This window comes from Pelodiscus sinensis, chromosome 1, assembly GCF_052426305.1.
Source record: "Pelodiscus sinensis isolate ZL-2025 chromosome 1, ASM5242630v1, whole genome shotgun sequence".
NCBI lineage: Eukaryota > Metazoa > Chordata > Testudines > Trionychidae > Pelodiscus > Pelodiscus sinensis.
This window is the reverse complement of record NC_143052.1, coordinates 127,679,748-127,704,015: the sequence shown is the minus strand read 5'-3', so window position 1 is coordinate 127,704,015 and position 24,268 is coordinate 127,679,748. Positions and strand designations below refer to the sequence as shown.

At 47.1% G+C, this 24,268-nt stretch overlaps 1 protein-coding gene across 5 annotated transcripts in view; it reads right to left on the bottom strand.

The window, feature by feature from the left end:
• The window catches only part of TEAD4 (TEA domain transcription factor 4), an 81,156-nt gene that overhangs the window by 22,365 nt on the left and 34,523 nt on the right, over nt 1-24,268 (bottom strand). For all 5 annotated transcript variants that reach the window (XM_089770673.1, XM_075900387.2, XM_089770681.1 and 2 more), the window contains 6 exons: nt 13,382-13,446; nt 10,787-10,849; nt 5,567-5,701; nt 3,289-3,332; nt 2,812-2,867; nt 1,128-1,258 (listed from right to left, as the gene is read on the bottom strand). In XM_089770673.1, coding sequence (XP_089626799.1) covers nt 1,128-1,258; nt 2,812-2,867; nt 3,289-3,332; nt 5,567-5,701; nt 10,787-10,849; nt 13,382-13,446 — 494 coding nt within the window. The remainder of the gene's footprint in view (nt 1-1,127; nt 1,259-2,811; nt 2,868-3,288; nt 3,333-5,566; nt 5,702-10,786; nt 10,850-13,381; nt 13,447-24,268) is intronic.

Sequence of the window (24,268 nt, the reverse complement as noted above, 5' to 3'; positions counted from 1 at the left end):
ACATTGGCTTCATGTTATTCTGTCTCTTGGGCCTTGAGGCATTTTGATGGAGGCAGAGAATCTGTTTGTACCAGATTCTAAATTTCCCAAGCCTGGCTTCTAAATTTGTCCTACCAGTGCAGAGCAGTTCAGTGGATGGAATGTTTCAAAACACAGTGAAATAACCAGACACAAGGGACACGTACACAGCAGGGCTAAACTTGAAATAAGCTATGCAATCTGAGCTACGCTAATTGCGTCGCTTAAATCAAAATAGCTTATTTTATCTTTTGGCGCTGTTGACACATGGGATGTCGACTATCAGTTAACTGAATAGCGGATTAACCTCATGAATTCCTATCGGGTACTTGACTATTCTGTAGCCCCTGGGGGTGAGGCCGACAGCCAGTGTACTCCAGCCCCACTCCGTGCTGCTGCATGTGTATCAGAGGCAGAAGCGCAGGGTGCCAGGTAGGAGCTGGTCCACAAGGGGAGCCTGTTTAAAAACCCGTCCCCATCACGGACCAGTTACCTGTTGCCCTGTGCTGCTGCCTCTTATAGAGGCAACAGCATGGAGTGGCAGCAGCCCCTGTGCGGGGGGGATCTGAGCTCCCAGACTGGCATGAGTCAGAACCGAACCAGGCTGCCTGCCCGCCTGGCTCCTAATACACTTCAAATGCAGAGCCGTAGCAGTGGTAGGTCCCCGACCTAGTGCAAGCTGGGACTGAGCTGGGCTGCTGGCCAGCCTGCTAAAAAATTTAGTGGTTGGGGGAGGGGGTGGAGGGAAGAGATGCGTGTAGTCTATAGCATTAACCGATAAACTTTTGCTTATTGGTTAATTGATTACACTATTGCATCCCTAGTCTACACAGCAGTTATTTCGAGATAAAGCACTCTTCCCCCAACTTCCCCTACTCCTTGTACAATGAGGGTTACAGGAGTCGGAGCAAGCAGTCCTCCAGCTCAACATTATTTGACATTATGACGAAATAACTGCTTGTTGTGTAGATGTGGACAATGTTATTTCGGAATAACTAATGTCATTCCGAAATAATGCTGCAGTGTAGACAGCCAGGCTGAACAGTGTAAATTACAACTATCCAGAGAAGAAAAATATATGGCAAATGGGAGTGAGGTTTGTATCTTACCGTGTCTTGGTCTTGTTGTTGTTCCAAGAACGCAGAGAATTCTAACATCCAAAGTTTGGAGCTGGCAACCCTTCGCCCCTGCCAAGGTGGAGCCGATGGGGAAGGTGAGAGGCCCGCGGGAGAATCAAACCCTTAATGCAAGGGGATAATACAATGAAATGAAAAAGAGCCAAGTCGATAACAACTGTCATTTTCTTCATCTAATGTCACAGCCCAGTGAAAATCTTTTTGGACTTAAACCCGCATGTAAAAACACTTGCCACAGACCCAGCACGCTGTCCCTCCTCTGACCAGCTCCTCAATTGTTCTTCTCTGAGCAAGTGTCCCTGCGCATGCTACTAAGTAATAGATTAATCTAACTGCTACTGAAGTGAAAGGAAAGGGTCCCACCAACTTCCATAGGAGCTGGCTTGGGCCTCACATGAATAGCAAGACAAGCTGCTTGGCTACCTCACAGGAAAATCTGTGAAGGAGGAAATGCTGAGATTGGGTTGGAAAAAACACCTTCTGCTCTTCTAGAGCAAGGCATCTGTGGAGATCATCACATTGGAAATGCAACCCCTTACTGTGGTGAAAACAGCGATCTAATGGATGAAGCAGGGTGCTGGAACCTCATGGCTACGTCTACACTGGCCCCTTTTCCGGAAGGGGCATGTAAATTTCATGAGTCGTAGTAGGGAAATGCGCGGGGGATTTAAATATCCCCCGCGGCATTTAAATAAAAATATCCGCCGCTTTTTTCCGGCTTTTAAAAAAGCCGGAAAAGAGCGTCTACACTGGCCCCGATCCTCCGGAAAAAGTGCCCTTTTCCGGAGGATCTTATTCCTACTTCAAAGTAGTACTTTGAAGTAGGAATAAAATCCTCCGGAAAAGGGCACTTTTTCCGGAGGATCGGGGCCAGTGTAGACGCTCTTTTCCGGCTTTTTTAAAAGTAGTACTTTTAAATGCCGCGGGGGATATTTAAATCCCCCGCGCATTTCCCTACTACGACTCATGAAATTTACATGCCCCTTCTGGAAAAGGGGCCAGTGTAGACGTAGCCCATGAGTTCTAATCCTGCCTCTGCAATTGATTTATTACATAATCTCCAGCAAGCCTTTTAGTCTTGCTCCGCTTCCACTAATGGGATCGTGGCATCTAAATCCTGAGGCAGCTTTCAGAGTCTCATCCTATTTGTCTAATAACTCTGCCTGCGTGCAGAGAAAGCCGTCATTTTGGTTTTGGAGTTGCTGCGGCCTGTTGTAGAGGAGACACACACACACTGTGCTCTCTCAGAAGCTATACTGTTCTTTTATGTTTGTGGCTTCCCTTAATTAAAAGTGGAGTCATTCAGACTGAAAGTAAATGTTGCTTTTTGTACATGGGGATGAGAGAAATTGAAAAGGACAGGTGTAGAAGGCTGGATCAGTTATGGTTACGGTTAGATTAAGTGAGTGGAGCTGGATGGAACAAGCATTGGTTGGTCGTGTTAGGTAAATCTGTAGCTGGATAGACTAAGTCTGGGACTAGATGTAGGCTGTTCTCATTTTTGTGGTTCCTTGTGACATGTCTGAATTTCCCATTTCCCCCTCAGAGGCAGGAAGTGCGGAAGTCTCTTTTATAGTTACAACTAAAGAACTATGATTTTCTCACATGGCAATATGATGTGTATGTGCTACACAAGAAATGGTGTTCCCCTACCTACCTGGTAACGGGAGTGGAGGTTGAACAGCATAGGTTTGTTGAGAAAAAGGTTTCACGCTGCAGGAATACACATGAGAGTTAATTAATGAAAAATCAAAGCATTTTGTTCAGTTCTTTGGACAAATTAGGTGAAGGGCTTATTCTGAGGGAGGTGGGGAGATGTAACTCCACGTGACCCAAGAAGGACCCAGAAAGGGGGCCAAATAGTCAATACTCTAAGAACCTAACTTCAGTGGAGCACCCAATGCACAACACAATAAAGAGGGACCCAAACAGCACGCAGCATTCTTACCTACACCTCCCATAGCATAGACTCACTCCAGGGAGTCCTTCAAGCTCATCTCAAAGATTGCAATCTCCTTACCTGCAGAGCTTCTGACTTGATTCCCTATGTGGCCTGCCCACCTAGACATTAATCCCCATGCATTTATACTGTCTTTTGGCCATGCTTTGTATGCTTAGGTGTGGGAGTACTCACTCATGAGAGGATCCAGCTTGGCCTGGCAAAGCTCCTTGCCAAAACTGCAAAACCAAAGTACAGACACGGTCACCATCCTGCGGCTACAGAAAGCCAGATCTTCCTCCTGTCAGAGGCTGGTTATGGCACAGTACAACAGTGAGAAGGGCTAAGTTAGTCCCTATCCCCCTGCAGTGCCACCGAGGGGTCTTGAAAGGATGTGGTAGGCAAGGCCAATGTTTCCAGAGGTAGTCACTGGGTAAGAGTGGCTCCATTTTGGGATATCCAATTTCAAAGTCCATAGTCACTGTGACACCTTGGCTGCGTGTAATTAACCCAGCATCTCACACTGAGATGAGCTGGGAGGCTACTTCAGGATAGGCTAGTACCAGGAAATAGACCTCTCTTCAGAGATGGAGCAGGAAAAACGTTATTTTGTGCTGCACACAGGCATTCTGCATTGGCTATGTGAATCTTGAAAGCAGGTTCGGGGAAGCCTTGCAAACCCATGCCTGCTCTAAGGTTTTTTGCTCCATGGCTCAAAGAATACTGGGTACACCCGATCAGTCCAACTTCAAAACCAGGAATACTGACTCCATTCCAAACCATTATTCTCCTGACCTCTCACAGAGTGGAGAGGGTAGAGGGAGAAACAGTGAGAGAGAGAAAGGCAGTCTGGGTGCTGATATGTCATGCAGTAACAATGTCCAAGGGGAACATGGAGGCGACAGTAGCTGGAGGAATGAGGGAGGAACACAGCTGGGCCTAGCATTTTGGTTAGCGGGCAGTCAGACGTCATTGTCTCCTTATTTATCAGGTTACATCCCGATTGCTACATTACATTGCAGTGCATTACAACTGGCAGCACCAAAACCAAACAAACAAAAAAAGAGGAGAGAGAGGAAGAGAGAGAGAGAGAGAGAGAGAGGGAGAGAGAGAGAAGGTTCTCCCATTACTGGAGCTGGGGCATTCAGGTGACTGATCTAGTGACTTTAGAGCAGCGATGAGGAACCTACAGCCCATGGACTGGATCAGGGCTCCGGTTTGCTTTGACCCCAGCCCACGAGACTTGGGGCTTCCCCCACAGGGCAAGATAGTGCTGGCACTACGGCTCCGTGGTGAATTTCTGAGCCTCAGCACCCATCCCACCCTCGCATGGCTGGAGTGTGAGTGCTAACCCCCCGCTGTGTAGGGAAGTGGCAGGAAGCTAGCACTAAAGCCCCTGCAGGGCTATCTCTGCCTGGCAGGGGGAGGAAGCCCACCCCCTCTGGCAGTCCCCTCCCACACACTGAACCCCTCATTTTAGTCCCCACACCAGATCTCTGGGGCTTCTACAAAATCTACTAGCCCTGGACTTCCAGAGGAGTTCACCCAGTCTTGGGGGAAAGCCCTGAGCCTCAACTCCCCCTCCCCCTCTCGTAAGAGGAGCGTAAGGGGAATCCTGGCGCCCTGAGTTGCATGAGTGAAGCGAGTGAGGAGAGTGGGGTTTTTTTTCTGCTTCTCAGTTAGTGGCCTTGTCAGTGAGGGCTTTTTTCTCCTCACTTGGGGGCCAGGTGTTTTGTTTTGGTTTTGCTTCTGACTTACGTGTGGCTCCCGACTGATTTTTCTGCGGGCTAGCGGTCCCCAACCTAAAAAGGGTCCCCACCCCGGCTTTAAAGCAAGACGCAGACTGCATTATGTATCTGACCCTCCATCATCCCCTTAGCACAGCCTCTGAATTATATAGTCCCAGAGGCTCAACATTCCCCCTGCCCTGACAGAAGGAGTATCCCTCCCCTCGGGATCTCAGTAGGATTCCTCCGGCAGGGCACAGAGAATTTTAAAGTTCTATGGCCCAGGTCAAAGCCCACTGCTGTCAAGGGGAGTCTTTCCATTGACACCCATGGGCCTTTCGATCAGGTCTCACCTCTCTTGAGTTCCAGATGAGGTCACCCGTCACCATGGTAAACAAGCCCTCATGACTGTATGGGGGCTAGGAAGGGACGGCAAGGATGGATTTGCCCAATACAAAGGAACCATGTGCCAAAAAAGACAGCACAGACATCTTACAACAGCACACGCCCCTCTTGTCTACATTGGTTTTACATCGGCAAAGTGCGTCTCCACTGACTTCACTGGAGTTATTTCGGATTTACACCAGCTTAAATGTTGCTATTACATGGCAAATTTGCCCTTCATGTTAATGAGGTGCACTCTGAACCTGTCCCAGATGGTGTGTTTATGGGGTGTGTGTCACAGTTTCTAATCCTTATCTCTAGCTGACTCTCCTGCCCCGTTTCCACTGAGACACTTCACTCACCCCGGAAACAGCAGGGTAGGCTGGTCGTGGGAGGCCCGGCAATGCCATTTTACTGTGGAAGGCGGTTGCAGAGATGATCTGGGCAGATGACATTGTAGCCATACTCTGCATGGCTTTATCTTTAGCTGCCTGATCCTAGCGGGGAGAGGAGGGAGAACAGACACGGTGATTATAATAATAAATATATGGCCTGCTGTAGTGCTAGGTATCCACGACTCTCCTTCAGACAAATGGGTGCTCAGCACCTCGGAAAAATCAGGCCAGTAAAGTCATTCAGCAAGACCACAAGTGATGTTTCAACACACATAGCTCTGTCCTTCACCAGAGTTAAGGCTGCAACTTCCACTATAAAATCCGGTGATTGTTCACTTAGCACTTTCCCAACATTTCTCCTTTGGGGCTGAACCTTTTCACACTTAGTCTCAGCTCCAAGGCTGAGAGGTTGTGTTATGGGGCATGAGAGTCATATCCAGCCAGCCATTTCTGAATGACTGGCAAGGGGCTGGAGCGGGACAGATACTTTTCCATGAATAAAAATCTAGACTGTGACTCACTGGTAACACAAAAACAGCTCACCACCAGACAATCCCCTCCAACCTGGCATGTGGGCTACTCTAAGTGAGGATCGGTTACTTTATTATAATCCGTACTTTCAGGGAGAAAACAAATTGTAAGCAACTATAAAATTGCCCTTGGGCATGCATGGCGGGAAAGCCCAGCTTTCACTGTAGAGGAAAGCAATACATGCAGTGCTGTGTAGTGTATGGACACTGTATGCCCAGCTAGCAGAGCTATCAGTAGCAGTGTAGATGGCAAAGCAGAGTTTAGAGGAGCAGAGCGCCCTATATGCCTGAACCCTAGGGTATATGCACTGTACAGCCAAGCTGATCTACACTGCTATTTTTGGCAGTGTAGTGTCCCGCTGAATCTCCTCTACCAGAGCTTCTCACTGCGGCATGTAGCTACACATACCCTACATGCCACCACAAGTGCAGACAAAGCCTTAGTTATGCTATGGAGCTGGGCATTTATGCTGGTGGGCAATGACACTATGTAGTCACTAGCACGTTTCATATGTACAACAGGAATATCAAGGCTCTTTCTACAGGCAGTTCTCTTCTTCCCAGCTAGGGAACATCTGCAGCAGGTAGGACAACTCTCCCTCCCACTCCCCTGTTCCCTACCCAGTTCCTAATTTAGACTCTCCTCTGTCTGTGACATCATAATTGTAACAGTGATGTCACAGGTGGGATGATGGCCTTCATAAACAACTGAGAATAGGAAACCTCTTACAAGTGAAGAAAAGTAGTACCTTCTTCCCTTGCAGCTAACTTTAGTACCTAAAATATATTCTCTTCCCTCAAAAATCCCTGAATGCTTAATAATTAAAAAAAAAAAAAAACCAGCAGAAGTAAAAAAAAAACACCCTGAAAATAACTGAATCTCTACAGACGAAATGGTCTCCAGCTATAGTGCTTTCCATGGGGCCTTGACAGAACCAGCTGGTAGCACTCACTATGTGGAGGGAAATATTTTTAACTGCTGACAATGCCTACAAATATTCAAAAGCCTGCGAATGTCTCTGCAGAGACCTATTTAAATAAGGTGTTAGGAAAATATTTTCGAGATGACCTGCTAATTTAAAAAAAAGATTATATCCATTTTTGTTTCTTGATCATATAAAAAGATTTTTCTAATTGCCACCACTGAAAAAAGGGTTTTTTAAATTTGCTTTTCCATTTGAAATTCAAATGTAGTCTACTCTGTTTTATGTGGAAGACATAAGAAATGACAGACAACCTGTAGAGTAACAACACACTGTCACTGAGAAATGAAAACTGGGCAACTGAGAGTAGAAGGGATCTTCAATTGGACCATTTAAAAATTTTTTCTACGTTTTGAATTTTGTTAATTCAAATCTCTGACAAAGAGGTGGAAGCAAACTTGTCTTTGTTAAAAATTCATCACTGATCCCTTCCCCTGCATCTAAGGGATGAGAAATTCAATCAATTTCTCTGGACATCCAGCAAAAATAGGGAAGAGCAGACCAGTGTTCCCTCTAATTTTTCCTACCCCTGAGTGGAATTGATTTTCTTATGTGCACCAATGTGGAGGTGATGTGTGACACGGTGATGTGTGACACATCACATTTATATTGGTGCACATAATAAAATTCATATGGTAGGGTGAGGCCAAGGGGTTTACAGTGTATGAGGAGGCTCGGCCAGAGGGCAGAGGTGCAAAGCTGTGAGGGTTTTTGCTGTGGGGTGCAGACTTTGGGATGGGATCAGAGATGAGCGTCTCAGGCTTTGGGATGGAGGGGTGGGGTGAGTGTAACGCTCCTGTTGGGGAGCAGGCTCGGGGGTGGGAACGATAGGTTCAGGGCTGGACTAGAAGTTTGGGGTGCAGGCGGCACAACTTACAGGGAACTTAGGAGCAGACTTCACATTCCTCGTGTCGCTGAAGTCATAAAAACAAAAATGTCCTTCCATTCCCCTCCTGCCCACTGCCCCTTCCAGCCCTTCTTATGCTTTGTAAAGAAAGAAATGAGGACAACTTCTCCCCCACTTCTTTTCTTAGCAGATCATTTTTCAGTTTGGCTGTAGCTCAGGTGACAGATACTTTAGCCAACTGGGCCATAGAAAATTGCTTTCTTCTGGGGAAGTCTTCTTCAAGCTTTACCCTATCTTTGTTAAATTCATCATAAACATGGAGCACAAGCCTGTTACAGGTACTGTGGACTGCTGCAGAATACACTATTGTTTGAGCTGTGGAAATAACCCTCTGCTAACTGCCAAATAAATCAGAACATGGCAGGTCTGATCTCCAGGGTATAAACACGAAATATGTATTTGATATGGCAGGGGAACCAGCAGCAGGAGAGCACACAGATGTCAGCAGGAAGAAGGGCAGTCGCCACTCTGATTGTATCTACTTGCTTTACAAGCATGAGTGGGGGGAGTGAAGTAAGTAAGTTAAATCAGTGAAGCAGACTTGTCTGTGCAGGTCAGAAAGGAACTGCTTTGTGCGGGGAAATGGTTCACTGCAGGCATCTGAGCAGAGCTCACAGCAAGGCCCAAGGAAATATAAAAGGATGCTAGAAATGGAGCTCCCCAAGACAATTTCGTTCCCTGTGAATGAAGGCTCTTTGCCCCTAGGTGTTAAGTGAAAGCAGGCTCAGCTGGCTCACTTTCCCATCATGCCAAATCTCAGGGCTGTGGTGCTCCAGGATGGGTATCAAAGTGACAGATACAAATCCAGTAACTCCTGGCACATGGTGGGCTGTTCTTTCCTACTCACACTTTGTCTCTCATGCCAGTTTCCACCTGAATAGATCACTGACTGGCACCCAGGCTTTCAGACCAGAGAGCCAGACCTAGCATCTTAGAAACTGTGCAGCTGTAATTTGTAACTTCTTTCTCTTTCCAAAGCAGCTGGGGACATGATTCACAGATCACAGAACTAGAACAGAGCTCTACAGTGAAACTGAGAGTGGGGTAGAAAGTGTAGTAGTGGCCAGGGCTCAAAATGCACATGCATGCAATTCAACACTGATCGGGCCTGAGTCCTGCTGGGTTATTTAAAGAGGGTCAGCTCCTGATCATGAACACTGAGGGGTCATAGAAATGTAGGGCTGAAAGGGGCCCTGAGAGGTCATCAATTCCAGCCTGCTCCAATGACACAGGTCCAAGTAAACCTAGACCATTTCTGTCGAGTGTGTGTCTAACCTGTTATTAAAAACCTCCTGCAACAGGGATTCCACAACCGCCTAATGTTTAATGCCCTTACAATTAGAAAGCATTTCCTATTATCTCTCCCTGGCTGCAAATTTAGCCCATTACTTCTTGTCCTGCCTTCAGTGGACATGGAGAACAACTGATTCCCATTCTCTTTATCCCTTAGCATATCTGAAAAGTTTTATCACATCCCCCCCCTCAGTTTTCTTTTCACAAGACTAAACATACCCTGGGTTTTTAAAACCTTTCTTTAGGTGAGCCTGCTAGAATTTAATCTTTTTAAATAATTTTGGCAGATGTTTTTTTTTTTAAAGTTATTTTGTCTATTTAAATTTTCACAGTTGCAAAAATTATGGCTTTTTAAGGGCTTTTTATTTTTATCTAGTTAAATTTTTAACATTGTGGGAAATAATGAGGTGGGGGAGGCAATTATTTAATGACAATAGACACTGAACTTGAAAAAATTAAAGGTTTATAACCATTAAAACACAAACTGTCAATATCACACGTCAAAATATACACAGTAAATATCCTTAAATCAAACTCTGATACCTTCTCAAGCAGCATTTCTCTTGTTTGCCTAGCTGTAACTTTCCGTTATTGCTGCTAGAAATGGGTTTTTTCAGGTTGCGTGTGTATGGTGAAACTGATGTTTACCAACATTTAATGATAAAAATTTCCTCCTTCCAAGCCTGCCTATTGGTCATGTTTTCTAACCCTTGTCCACATCTTTCCTATAGAGTGGCACCAAAACAGGACACAGCACTCCAGCTGAGGCCTTACCAGTATGGAGTACAGTGGGATGATAACCTTCTGTGTCTTACATACAACAATTCTGTTAATACACCCCAGAGATCACTTACAGCTTCGAAGCAGCTCAGTCCTAAATTATATTTCTCACCCAGACATGTGTTAGACACGTGGTCAAGGTCACCTCAGCTGGCATAGGAAGTCACAACTTGCGAGGCCTGTTCCTCCCCAACACAGACCCATCTCCTGAGGAGGTACTTGTTGCCACCACAGCCGTGCCCTTGGGGTTATGCTAGCTGAGGTAGCTTTAGGTTGTCCTGGAAGCTCCATTGGATTTCCACCAGGAGTCAGCTCATCCCCATGTCTCATCTTGACCCTTTCACAAGCTCTCGCAGTGCAAGAAATGGAGGTTGTGGCCATTTTATGCCACCACAAACTCTCCTCCACCCCCAGGTATGTTCTGCCACTGTGAGCCCTGTGATGCAGACTAAGGCAGCATACACCAGAGGTAAATCAGCCCCATAGAAATGAAAGTCATTGTTTCTTCATTCTTTAAATAGAAATTGCCTCCAGCACCACAGAGCCATAACAATACAAGTGTTAGCTCAGCACTTCCTGGGAAGTGCCTCTTCCTCCCCGGCTTACGGCAGTTTAACTGCTGATCTCCCTTCTAACAGGGCTATTATAAGGGACAGGCTGGGGTTTGTGTTATGGGTAAGGATGCCCAGCATACCTTTAGCTTGGCTTGGATCTCCCGGGCTTTCCGACGCGCCAGCACCTGGATGTGACTGGACACCTGCATGGGAAAACAAGTACCATCCTCATTCAAGGGGACAACTTGGGTGTTGCCTGCAATACTGAACAGAAGCCCATGACGTCTGTGCATTGGGGAATTTGCAATCCTTTCAGTTTCTTTTTTTTTTTTTTTTTAAAGAGAGGTTGTAGTAAGACTTTCTTCCAAACTGTTGCATAAAAGCCTCTGCCTGAGCTATTACTTGATTTTACACATGGATTTTCTGGAAATACACTAACTGTGAGGTCCTGCCAACACATGACTTAGAGACTGACAAAAACCTCCTGGTGACTGCATTGTTGGGGGGAGGAGGACAGTTGTCTTCTAAATCACTTCATTACTGATTATTTGTAAATGCGTCTCTGAAACTTTGTAATTGTTTCAGCTGCATTGTCTTTTAAACTCGGCAACTGGTCGTAATCTTTGTAAAACCTTCCAATTTTTTGTAACTTTCATCCACACTGCTTGTAAATTGCTGTAAACTGCATTCTCCCCTAAAATATGAATGTGTGTGTGCATGGAGACTAATGTGTGTTTGGGATTAGAAACTGCAAGGCTGAGCACCTGGAGCCAGGTGATGAGTGATCAGACCAATCAAGGAGATACTGCTGCTCTACTGGATCAAGGGAAGTCTGGGCATGCTCCCTGGTGATGAGTCACAGGAGTTGTACAGAGGCAAGAAAAGGAGAGAGCATGTGACAGTAGCTCTCTTTCTGAGAAGCTCCTCTTCCTGCAGCCAGTTTCTCTCCTGCCCAGCTCCCCCAGCCATGATCAGCAGACAGACCCTCCAGAATCTACATGTCTTGGCTTCTTCTGCAACCCATGTGCCTGTGTAAGTGTGTGAGAGCCTGCGGGCAGGAATGTGTGTGAGAGAGAGAGATAGCTTAATTTAAACATTTAGTGACAGCTATATCCTCTTTAATTTAACTATATAGTGCTTATAGTAGAGGATTAATTCCTCAATCAATAAATCCATACTAGTGTAACTCTGGGTGGTCTCCAGTGGGAATTTCTGAGGTAACTCAAATGTAAACAAACCTACTGTGATTATGACGCAGGGACTCAGAACAGGTGTCAAATTAGAGGCCTCTGCTGACTCAACGGCTCTTGAAAGCACAGACTTGTGGCATGTAAGCAGACTCCTTAGGCCCTGAAGAGAATGAAGGCAGAAGCTGCTGCTCTGCTTATAGTACCACGTTGCAGCCTCGTCCAGAGAGAAGGGATGCTCCCCAAAGGGATTTCATACCTACATCTCACCACCCTTGCCTTTATAAATTCCTCTGACTCCCATGACTTTTCCTCCACAGGCTATGCCTAAGGCCTTCATTTGCCATTGTTAATCCCCCTGGGAATTCATTGGGCTTTATTTTTAAAAATCAGTAAAAAACATAAGCAATGGGCAGTAGGCAGAGGACTGAAGGAGTGCTTGGCGCTCACAGGGGATGGGGGTCAGAGACTGAGGAGGCAATAGCTGAGAAAGCCGTCCATTCCCTGCAGCATCCAGGCAGTTCTATCTGGGACCCCCTGCCTGTCTTGCTGCCCCACTGTGCAGAGAAGCTGACAGGACTGATGGGCTGGGATCAGCAGGGAGCTCTATGTAGGAGGGGCAGCTCTGTGCATTGGGGCTGCACTAACAGGCTGGGGTCAGGAGAGAAGCGGAAGGCTGCAACCCATGAGTACCCATCTCCTCTGCCAGGGAGAGCCTTCTGCTGACCCTAGCCCTTCAGCCTGTCCCTGTCTGCTTCCCCTCAAATAAGCCCCAGGTTTCCAGACAGCCAACGTTTGGGTGAAAACCGGCATATGGCTTTTTTGAAATCCCAAAACTGGTTTGGGGAAAAGTGAGTAAAATCCCAACAACTAGCATACGACCATCATAAAAAAGGGGACAAATAAGGCCTGAGCCTCTGCCCAACTCCTCTATAAAGCGGGTGAGTTAAGAGAGGAGTAAAGCTAACCCTGAATTTGTATGTGCCTGAAAGCTTCTTAACTGAAAGGTCTTGAGACCTGAAATCCAGCAATGCCAGGCTATTCTCAATAGCCCGAACCACCCACTGTGTTCTAACCCCTGAGGTGTAGGGAGTTCTGTTCCTAGGGCTACTCATTCTTTGGCCTTTCAAATGGGATGGCCTAACAGGGGACCAGCTATGACGATGGGACTCTTGTCTAACCGACAGAATTGAGACTGCCATTCATGTGTCACCCATTAGATGGTAACAACTTCCAGTCATTGAGAAGGAAGGGGAGAAAGGTACCATAGGCCTAAGCCAGTTAATGGCCTCTCTCAGTAACCCAAAAATATGATATTTACTATCTCACTGAATGTAAGGACATCTCCCTGTGTTGCAGTGCTACATTCCTATTGGAAGACACTCAGATCGACTGAGATCACAACTCTCATTACCCAGCTGCGATGATCTCTTTCCGAGAGGCAGAGATTAACTGCAACCAGCAGACAGGCAATTATTCACACAAGCCCTTCCATCCTACAGGACAAAAACAAAGCAGCCAGTGTAACACAGTCAACTTCACACCTACCTGTTTCCTTGTACGCGTTTTCCCTGTTCTCAGTTTAATATAGCGGGCAATGAGCTCGTTTCGGCCTGGAACAAGGAAATAATGCAAACCAAAGTTTAGAGAGATATGATCTCAGAAAGAAGATGCAGCCTAGACATTTCTATCTATAGTGGCCTGCAGAGAGGTGATAAGCCCTAATACTATCCCCTAACTCAGGAATGTTCTAATTTAGTTCATGTGGCAGAGGCCAGTGTTTAAAGAGCAGAAGTCTGGACTGAAAATTCTGTTCCCTATATTGTCTGGATAGAATTTAAAAGGATCTATACAAGGAAAAGAAAACAGATCAGGCTAACTGTGATCAATAAAACGAGTAGCCTAGAGACTAACAAAACATGTAGATGGCATCATGAGCTTTCGTGGGCACAAACCAGTTCTTCGTATGACCCCATGAAAGCTCATGATACCATCTACATGTTTTGTTAGTCTTTCAGGTGCTGCTAGACTATTGGTTGTTTTTTAAGTTTTCCCAGTTACAGACTAACATGGCTACCCTCTGAAGATTTTGTGATCAATAAAGTATGGAAGGCTTTTCTTCTTGCTTTCTTTATTGAACCTTAAACATTCAGGTCTTTTCTGTCTTGTTTTCCATGGAAGGCTACATGCATGTGTGAAAAACTAGGAGGATTAGACAATCACAAATATCAAAACTATGATAATTAAAAAGGGATGTTGTATTTGGATGGTTAAAAACTCTCTGGGGAGACAGAGTATTGGTTTAGAAGTTTTTTGGAAACACTTATTTAACTAAAAAATGTGGATAAACAATTGGAAGTAAAGCTCTCTGTTAAAGATTCAATGCCTAGATCCAGGGCTGGCTTTAGGAAGTGTGGGGCCCAATTCAAACAATTTCGACGGAGCCCCACAGCAATTTAGGTTGAGAAAAAAAAAAAACCACAGCACAAAAAAATCCCACACCAACACACACACACACATACCATCCTGCGGCACAGGAAAACCCTGTGCTAAACTCACACCTCCTGTGGCGCAGGCAGCCAACGCACTCCTCCTCCAGGGCTGGCAGATTTGTATAATTTTTGGTGGTGCCCCATTAGCCACACTCCCTGACCCTCATTAACCAGGCCTCCGGAAGTAACACGCACGGGGCAAGATGGACAGATGACCAGAAGTAAAAGGTGTCATGTCACCCCTCTTGAAGGACTTTTCCCACCATCCTCCTACCAACAGGGATTCGTTTGGCCCCCACCAAACACCCCCCCCCCCCGCATGCAGCTATCCTGCAGTTGCATTAACCCAATGTGTGTGACATTAACTCGGGGGCAGAGAGTTGGGGGAAGTGTTCCCTCCAAGGCTATGTCTACACTCGCGGCTTCTTACGCACGTACAGCCGTTCTTGTGCAAGAACCCACAGAGCAGCCAAACTGCCAGCCTGCTCTTGTGCAAGGAAATTTACAGTATGGAGTGGTAAGAGAGGGTGTCTTGCGCAAGAGCTACGCTCTTTTCTAACAGGTGTAAGTTCTCTTGCTCAAGAGGGCAGTGTGGACGCTTGGCAGGGATTTCTTGCGCAAGAAACCCCTATGGCTAAAATGACCATCGGAGCTTTCTTGCTCAAGAGAGCGTCCACACTGCCATGCACGCACTTGCGCAAAAGCACAACTTGCACGTGGCAATGTGGACGTGTTCTTGTGCAAGATGTTCTTGCACAAGAAGCTGCCAGTGTAGACATAGCTTAAGAGTTTCCTCCCATGAGCAGAATGGATTTTGTGTTGTACACCTGTACTGAGTTCACGTGGCTTGTTTGGATGTGCCACTGTGGCACCCAAGTTATTAATAAATATTTTATAAACCTTTACCTTTTCTCTCTGCTGCTATGTCTCCTCCCCCTGCTCCATCATTTCCCCTGGTGCCTGCTGCCCCCCAACTCCTCACCCTCCTCTGCTGTCTTGACTCCTGCCTTTCTCACTGCCCTCAGCCCTCCTGTGACCTGCCCCCCACCAGCCCTTCTCTCCCCCCTGTGCCCACTCCTCCAGTAGCCCCGCTCTGATCATGTGAGCTACCCCTCCTCATCCCCTCTTTTAACACCTCCCTCTACATACCTGCCCTGCCTCTCTCCTCTGGTGCTGGTCCCTCCCCTGCAGGGGTCTGCCCTTCTGCTTCACCCCAGAATCCCCTAGCACCTGCACCTTCCCTTAGCCCTGCACCCTTCTGGTGCCCCCCGCCCCCTTTGCCCTCTTTTTCCCTGATGCCCACCCCCTCACCACTCTCTGCCCCATTCCCCTCCTGCCCCTCTGTGCCCTCACACATGACTTGCTCCATCCCCACCTTTCTCATGTCCACCCCTTCTTTCAAACCTTCACTCAGCACCTCCCCCTTTAGCCTCCAATGTCCCTCTCCACTACAAGCTCCCACTGACACCTCCCCTCCTGCCCTTTTGCTCATTGTCTGCACTTGGCCCCCTGGCATTTGTCTCCCCTCCACCCTCTCTTGGTGTCTTCCCCTTTCTTCCCCCTCTCCGTCCGCACAAGCCCCTTCCCCTCCCCCTCTCCCCTCTGCACTAGCTCCTTCCCCTCCCCTCTCTGCACAAGCCCCTTCCTCTTCCACCCTCCCCCTCCGCACAAGCCCCTTCCCCTCCCCCCTCCCGCCCCGCACAAGCCCCTTTCCCCTAGTTTTCCCCCTCCCCTACCTTCTGCCTTCCACTTTGCGTGGCCAGAGTCTGCGCTTGGGCCCTGGGCTCCGAACCCAGAGCCAGGCCACGCGATGCAATGTGCCTCCGTGGAGTTTTAAAGTCCCGGGCCGTGACGTCATGTTATGCCCGGGCGTCCTCCCCACTCACCTTCAAATACTGCACATGGAAGCAGCAGCATGCGCCAGCGACGGGGAGCCACACTGAGAGCCGCGCACAGCAGGGACAGTCCGGGGCTGGGGGGGGGGACACTCTGGGGGCGGGGTGGGAGGACGCGCAGGGGGTTGGCGGGGAGGGGGGCCGGGGCCTGCTCCTGTTCCAGGCAGAGCTGGGGGAGAGACCCAGCTCCACATACTGCTGGAGCAGGGCCCTGGCTCTGAATATTAACTCACCACCTATAGCTCCCGGCACACTTCCGGGTTCAGGGTGCGGGGCCCCATTCAGGGGAATAGGGCTAATCAGACTAAGGCCAGCCCTGCCCAGATCCTTTAATGAAGGGTTGAGAAACTTTCCACTCTAACTCGCTGAGTCCTCCATGGAGACTTCCAGTAGAAACATGGGAAGTCCAGACTTAATCTACTGCCAAGAATAATATTTATAGCTTTTCAAAGCCTTCATCTGGCTGACTCAAGCCAGTAGCCTCCCAGACTTGCATTTATGGAGCAAAGGGTACTACTTCCAAAATGCTGGCTTGGCCCAGAGCTGGAAAAAGACAATGGAAATTCAGCAGAACAAAGTGAACTCCTCAAAACCTGTTTGCCTCTACTGAAATGTGAGGGAATGTGTATGTCTACAGAGGAGGATGGTCTGCAGAGGAGGAGGAATTGGGAAAGAAAGAAAGAAAGAAAGAAAGAAAGAAAGAAAGAAAGAAAGAAAGAAAGAAAGAAAGAAAGAAAGAAAGAAAGAAAGAAAGAAAGAAAGAAAGAAAGAAAGAAAGAAAGAAAGAAAGAAAGAAAGAAAGAAAGAAAGAAAGAAAGAAAGAAAGAAAGAAAAACTGACCCAGAAAGAATTTTACAAGAAGAATTGTAGACTTTCATAAACCAGCAAAAATATGGCTTATGGGAAGATTCATCTGTGGTGCAACACCATTCAAATCTGTGAGTTTATACAAAGCGAGCCCAATCCCCTCACAAATATCACCAAGACCATCTCTGACAAAGCAGGCCAAATTCTGCTCCAATATAGACACTATGGGCATGTCTAAACTACATCCCTCTTTCAAAAGAGGGATGTAAATTAGACAGATTGAAATTGCAAATGAAGCCGGGATCTGAATTTCCCACACTTCATTTGCATAATGGTGGCTGCACGCTTTCGAAAAAGGGCTTTTAGAAAGTGAAACCGCCGTCTAGATGACTTTTTTTGAAAAAACAAACAAACCCTTTTTCAAAAGATCCTGTACTCCTCAAAAAATGAGGTTTACAGGATCTTTCGAAAAAGGGGAGGGGGGTTGAAAGAACCGCATTTAGACGGCAGCTTCACTTTTGAAAAGCCCTTTTTCGAAAGAATGCACGGCCAGCAAATGAAGCGTGGGAAATTCAAATCCCGGCTTCATTTGCAATTTCGATCTATCTAATTTATATCCCTCTTTCGAAAGAGGGATATAGTCTAGACATAGCCTATGTGATTCCATTACAATCTGTCAAGTCGCACGTACAAGAAGCTGGTGCAGAATTTACAGTCACCTAGTCACTTCCAGCTTCTATGTTTTGCTTTCTATTTCCCATCTCTCAGTATCCCTGTTTCACCTTCTGCTCTCTGAAGGGCCACTTTCTGTACCAAGCCAGGAGACAGAAAGGCAGCAGGGTATATTATTTGCTAACGGCTCCACAACAAACACAGATATTAGGAACCCAGAGACAGAATTATGGAGTGTGCTAAACCCGAGAACATCACTAATAGGAACAAATTAAAAAAACACAAGGTCATAACCCCACAAGAAGCTGCCAGTTCTAAAGATCTGTTGTTCTCCCTATTTAAAGCCCGAGGTGCGCTTGTGATGGATTTCTGGGAGTGTGTAGGTTCACAGACTACAGAGGGCAGTTTGTTTCCATCACAAACCTGGTTGCAGGATATTCAAAGCCTAGTGCCCTGTCTTCGCTTGGCTGGAATGGGCTGGGAGCTGTTGCACACTGTCAGATGGATCATTTTTTAGAGCTCAGTAATCCGACCGCATGTTGTGTTCTTAGAATAACTCCCACTGAAGCCTGCCAGAGTCACAGGAACCTGCCAACAGTTGTGTCTCCTCTGTCTGAACTGCGCATTGGATTTCATGGAGCTCTAGCCAACATACCAACTGTAGCCTACAGCCAGAAAGCCCTTTATCCTCCCTGAAGCCTTCCCCTTGGAGGCATGGGATGAAAAAACAGTGTGTGCAAGAAAGAGCCTCTCTCAGGTTCTTTCTCTGCTTCTTGTTCTCTTAATAGCCCTGTGCATCTAAAGCAAGTTCACCTCCTATTTTTGTATCTCTCACTCCTATTAGGTATCTATCCCTACCAGCATTAGATTTGGCTTTCATCCCACCTCACTCCAGAATGCAGCTACTTGAATTCAGTAAATCCCAACATGGTTTTCCTAAAAGAAGCACAAAGCATCTGTAATTCCCCATTCTGTACTGTGTGCTGTTCATCATTGCAGATACCTGAAGAAGTCAAAGCAGGTTCCTAAGCCATGAGAAATGTCTCCCCTCCCAATCCAATTTCTCAGCTATTCTTTGCTGCCTTCCAGTGACAAAATATTGCCTGCACAAGGCATTCCCAAAGAAATTTCCCCCACTAGCCTGGGATAAACGCTCTGTATCAGAAAGCACATGCACACACAAAGGAGGGAGTGGGGAACAGGAGATTCTAGTCTGTGCTTGGTGAGAGCAGTCTCTAAAGATACCCTCCATTTGGAAATGCTGTGGAAATACCTGCTCCTGCTCCCAATCTGGCCTGTTCCAAAGACAAAGAAAAGAACATTTGCATTGGGCAGCACTTTGATGAGCAGCATGGGTAAGCAATCTCTGACAGGGGTGACCAAACAGTTTCACAAAAAGTGTTAAGTAAAATCAGACACAGGGAAATCATCCAACCCATCTTTTCAATGTGGTGGTATGACTTTAATGGATGGCAAATGCAATGTCACTTTTTTCTGGACTTTATATTTATTTACTTAACTGTTGATTATAAAACATCTCCTCCAAGAATTGCCCGCACCAGAAACAGACACACACAAATAAAATGATGCCACTAGGAAGTTAATGATATACCGCACGTCTGCACCTTTCAATGAACTATAAACATGAAATGCAACTAAATAGGAAGGTAGCTCTGGGTTCATTGGGACATGGCTTTAACAAAATCCTAAGGGAAGAAAAACTTAGCTAAATCGCCACTGTCAAAACTAACCCCTTCATTCCTTTCCTCTTTCCTTCCAGACACAGTAGATGCTTCTTGGACAACATCTTTTTAAAAACAGTGCCTCTTATGACACTCCTAGATCCACTCACCTAGTCTATCTACTGTAGGGCTACTCAACTTTGGAAGCCCCAGGAGCCACAATGATACTTACAGCACATGATGAGGGCTGCAGCCTAAGTGTAGTTGAATATATATGCAAATAGCTTCTTTCACATTGAGGGGCATGAATACAAAGATTAAGCCTTAAGCTGAAGCGCTGGACCCAAATGTGGCCAGTGTGAGCCAGTCAGCACCTCTCAGGCTCTGCCCACAAGGCTAAGCAGCCAGCACTTCCCACAATGCTCCAGTGCTCCTGGCACTTCTACCCTGGCGGCTAGAAATGCCGATACCCTGTACCCATCTGTTCCAGCCAGCCTGTTCGCTTGTGTCTTTCAGTGCTCACCATGCCGTTGTGGAGCATGTTCCCAGTGGAGGCCATGTTCAAAGGATCCCACCCATGGGTCACATGTTGAGCCCCACATAAACCCAAACCGCACCGCTGGCCACAAACAAACAGGCTATGGGCCGCATGCGGCCCACGGGGACACGTGTTGAGGAGCCCTGTTCTACTGTATGATCCTTCCTCTCCCGCAAGATAACTGCAACAATTAATCACTCACTGATAGCTTCCCTGCTACTTAGTTCACTGCCGTAATGGTTAGCCTCTTTCAAGTTTGTTGGCTATGGTTCCACCTTCCATTTCCCACCAAAGTCCTGGGAAAAGTTTTCTCCTCCTCCTATCTCCCAGCATAGTCTCCTTTACTGCTTCCAGTCCTGCTTCTTCTCCTTTCAGACCACTGAAACTGCCTTTTCTGAGTAATCAATGATCTTGGTCTCTCATCTGGCCCCAGCTCCCTCCCTCCTGAATGTCTGATATTACCTCCCCATGAGGCCTCTCTGTTGATGACCCAGCATATCCTTACTAGGGATGTAAGTGACTAGGGGTATGTCTACACTACCCCGCTAGTTCGAACTAGCGGGGGTAATGTAGTCATCCGCAATTGCAAATGAAGCCCGGGATTTGAATTTCCCGGGCTTCATTTGCATAAAGCCGGCCGGCGCCATTTTTAAATGCCGGCTAGTACGAACCCCGTGCCGCGCTGCTACACGCGGCACGGAGTAGCTAGTTCGGATTAGGCTTCCTAATCCGAACTAGCTGTACTCCTCATTCCACGAGGAGTACGGCTAGTTTGGATTAGAAGCCTAATCCGAACTAGCTACTCTCGAACTAGCCGGCATTTAAAAATGGCGCCGGCCGGCTTTATGCAAATGAAGCCCCGGAAATTCAAATCGCGGGCTTCATTTGCAAGTGCGGATGACTACATTACCCCCGCTAGTTCGAACTAGCGGGGTAGTGTAGACATACCCTAGTCGACTTCCCAATAAGCAGAAGCTTATCGGATAGTTAAGTGGTCTCTCGACTAGTCGCCCCTCCCTCCCCACTTGCTGCCTCTTTTAAGCCGGTTCCCCCCAGCACCGTCTCCATGGGGGGGGGGGGTAGAGGAGGCAGAGTCCCTACTGCTGTACCTCTCTCTTTGAAATCTACAAGAGCCACGGGCAGCTCTTGTACATTTCAAAGGAGAGGTGCAGCGGGCTAGCGAATGACCCCATTGACTAATCGAGTAGTCGATGGAAATTCCATTGACTACTCAATTAGTTGATTAATCAAAATTTAACATTCCCAATCCCTGCTCTATTGTTTTCCTAACTCCCCTTTGTTTGGTAGGAACTTCTCCACTAAGGTTTTAGCCCTTGGCCTCATCTCTCCTGTCCTCTAACTATTCCCCATTGGCCTATCTCCTTTCCAAATTTAACCTTGCTTATCACTTTCCTATACAGATGGCTCTCTCACCCAGTCACTAAATCAGCGTTTCTGCCTGTTTCATCTCATTAGCTCCTCCTTTTTACAGAACCTCCCTCGGCTCAATGCATGCACCACTAGTGTCCAGTCACTCAGCACCCTCAGACTCCATGACAATTCTCCCACAAGCCCTTGTTCCAAAGCACTGGTACGGTGACCGTGATTCAGCTCTCACGTTCCGCCACGCTCAAGGCACGTCTACACTGCCATTAGACACCCATGGCTGCCTCGGGCACACAGGGCTCCAACTAACCGACTGTTTGGGCTCTCACACACTGTACTGCAGCCTGAGCCTAAATGTCTATATTGTCATTAACAATCCCGTAAGCCCTAGTCAGATGGCACGGGCCAGTTGCAGGTGTCTCGCTGCAGTGAGGACACTCCCTTACCTGGCTTCTCACCAGCAGTGTCTGAGTCTCTAAACACGACATTAACAAGGCCGAAATTCACACACATCCAACTTGTTTCAGACCTCACAAAAATCTGCATTGTTCCTCTCTTCTCATCGCGCGGTCAGTGCTGAATCCACAGCCAGGCACACACTTAGGAGGAGACGATGAAACGTAATTACATAGCTACGGTATGTCTTCGCCTCAGTAGAGCTTGGGGTTTCCTTTCCTGTAGGTGCCCTGGCCCTCAGACTCCACATGACTTGGCTGCCTGTCCATATATACCCGTCTTCTCTCTTCCAACCACAAGAGGGGGTCAGCTTCATAGATGCTCAGAGCTGCCATTGTAAAGGCTTCTCTGTCTCTTTGTGTCAAGCTGGTTCCCCAGCTTCCTGTGAGTCTTACCTCCCTGACCTAATCCTCTCACTGACAAAAGAATTAAACACCACTGCCTTAGCAGCCCACTTTTCCTAGCCTCAGTCCTCAGCCTTGAAACTGGGCTTAAGAACCCCAATGTCCTCCATGGCTACTCCATGCTATGCAGGCGTGTGTGGTGTCCCAGGGAGACCCCTCTGTAACGAGGCTTTTGGAAGTCTGACCCCCAGGAATGCATCTATGGTCTCACACTGAGCCCAGTACATAGTGGGACACAAATTAGGAATGTAGTCAGTGTTATGTGGCTGCCTATGACGTGCATTCAATAGATCTGCTGGTTCTGTACACAAATCTCAAGCCTTAATGGTTAATCCAAGGTAATCCCAGTAGCCTGGGACCCGATTTACTGAACTCTCACAACATTTGTATATACTGCATAGGTTTCCATACTGCAAGTCAAGAAAACTGCAGTAAATTGCTATTAAATTGAGTTCTGCAGAGGAAAAGACTATTTTATTGTGTGCCATCTACACTGCCAAGCCCACTGTCCATACTTATGAATTCAGTCACCATTATGGTCCACATCCTGGGATCACTGTGTATGAGACACACCATGGGAAACATGTTGCATTTGATTGTATCTCACTGTAAATACATGGCCCCTGCCCAAGTCTATCCCAGAAACCTCTCTCTGATCCCTGCGGGGCATCAAAGAATGCCACCAGAACAGCACTAACTAATTGGAGTAAGCCCCTTTGATATAAACACAAGTTCTAGACTATCAGGTAATTGTATATGTGGGTATGAGGACAGAATTCCATCTCTGGGATCATTCCCTTCTGGGCTGCTCCTTCGCATGTCTCTACTGATCTCTAACCCTCCTCAAGAAGGGCTCACTGCTCTTGGGACAGAAGAACTGACTCCCTGTCTTCATTCAATTCCAGCAATAATGGTTTGAGGCCCACAGTCACCTCAGCAAGCTGATCAGGTACTTCTTTGAAACCCATTGGTTTTGATGCAGGGCATGTAACTTAGCAGATGAGAGCTCAGGACCACCTGCACCTTCAGTATTAGTGCTACAAATGTGCTTTCCTCTCTCGCTCACACAAAGTCTGCGACTCTGAGCTACACTCCTCACTTCCCTGGCGCGGCAGAGAAGAGTAGGTGCTATCCATTAGGCAGGACATTCTAGTTACACTGGGCCACTGCCAACTCACTAGGGCAGGAGTGGGGAACCTTTTTTGGGTCAGGGGCCGCTGACCCACATAAAAATCAGTTGGAGACCACACACAAGTGAGAAGCAACAACAACAACAACAAAAACCCTCATTGACATGTCCCCTGACTAAGGAGAAAGACATGTCCTACGTTCCCCTCACACACACCAGAGCCTAGGCAGGCCTAGGCTAGATTTTGTTTGCTCCAACCCAACTGTGGGGCATTAGGAAGGCTGGAGCACCAGCACAGGTTCCCCAATGCTCAGGGGGAGCCCCGAGCTTCAGGAGGACCAGATCCAGATAAGCCAGGGGCCACAGGTTCCCCTCCCCTGCACTCAAGAGAGGTTCCGACATTTCCCTTCAGAAATAATACTTAGCACTTACATGGCACTTTTTAGCTGTAGCTCTCAAGCTGCTTTAGAAAGTCAAATGCCCTGGGAAGCCAAAAAGATCACATCTGCAATACTCTTTGGCCAAACTCTCCCTTGAGATATGAGAATCAATAAGGCAATGGGCTGAAATTGTAGACTCAATCTGGCTCTTTTCTCGGTTATCTGTACTGCAGCTGGTCGTGCTGTTAGACTGGCAGGTCTTCCGGGCCCAGACTTTGCTTGTTCTTTAATCTTTTTTTTTCTTTTCATGAAGTGCCGTGCACAGTAATGGGGCTATGTAAATGACACTAATAATTAACCAAACTAATATCGTTTGCGTTTGGTAGGAGGCTCTCTCAAGGTTACGCCACCTTTGCTGTGTTTCAGTCTAAAGCAGGGGTGGGGAACCTTTTTTGGGTTGGGGGCCACTGACCCACAGAAAAATAATTTGGAGGCCACATACAGATGAGAAGCAACAACAACAAAAACCCATCACTGAGGTGGCCCCTGACTGAGAAGGAGAAAGACACTCGCCACATTCCCCTCACACACCAG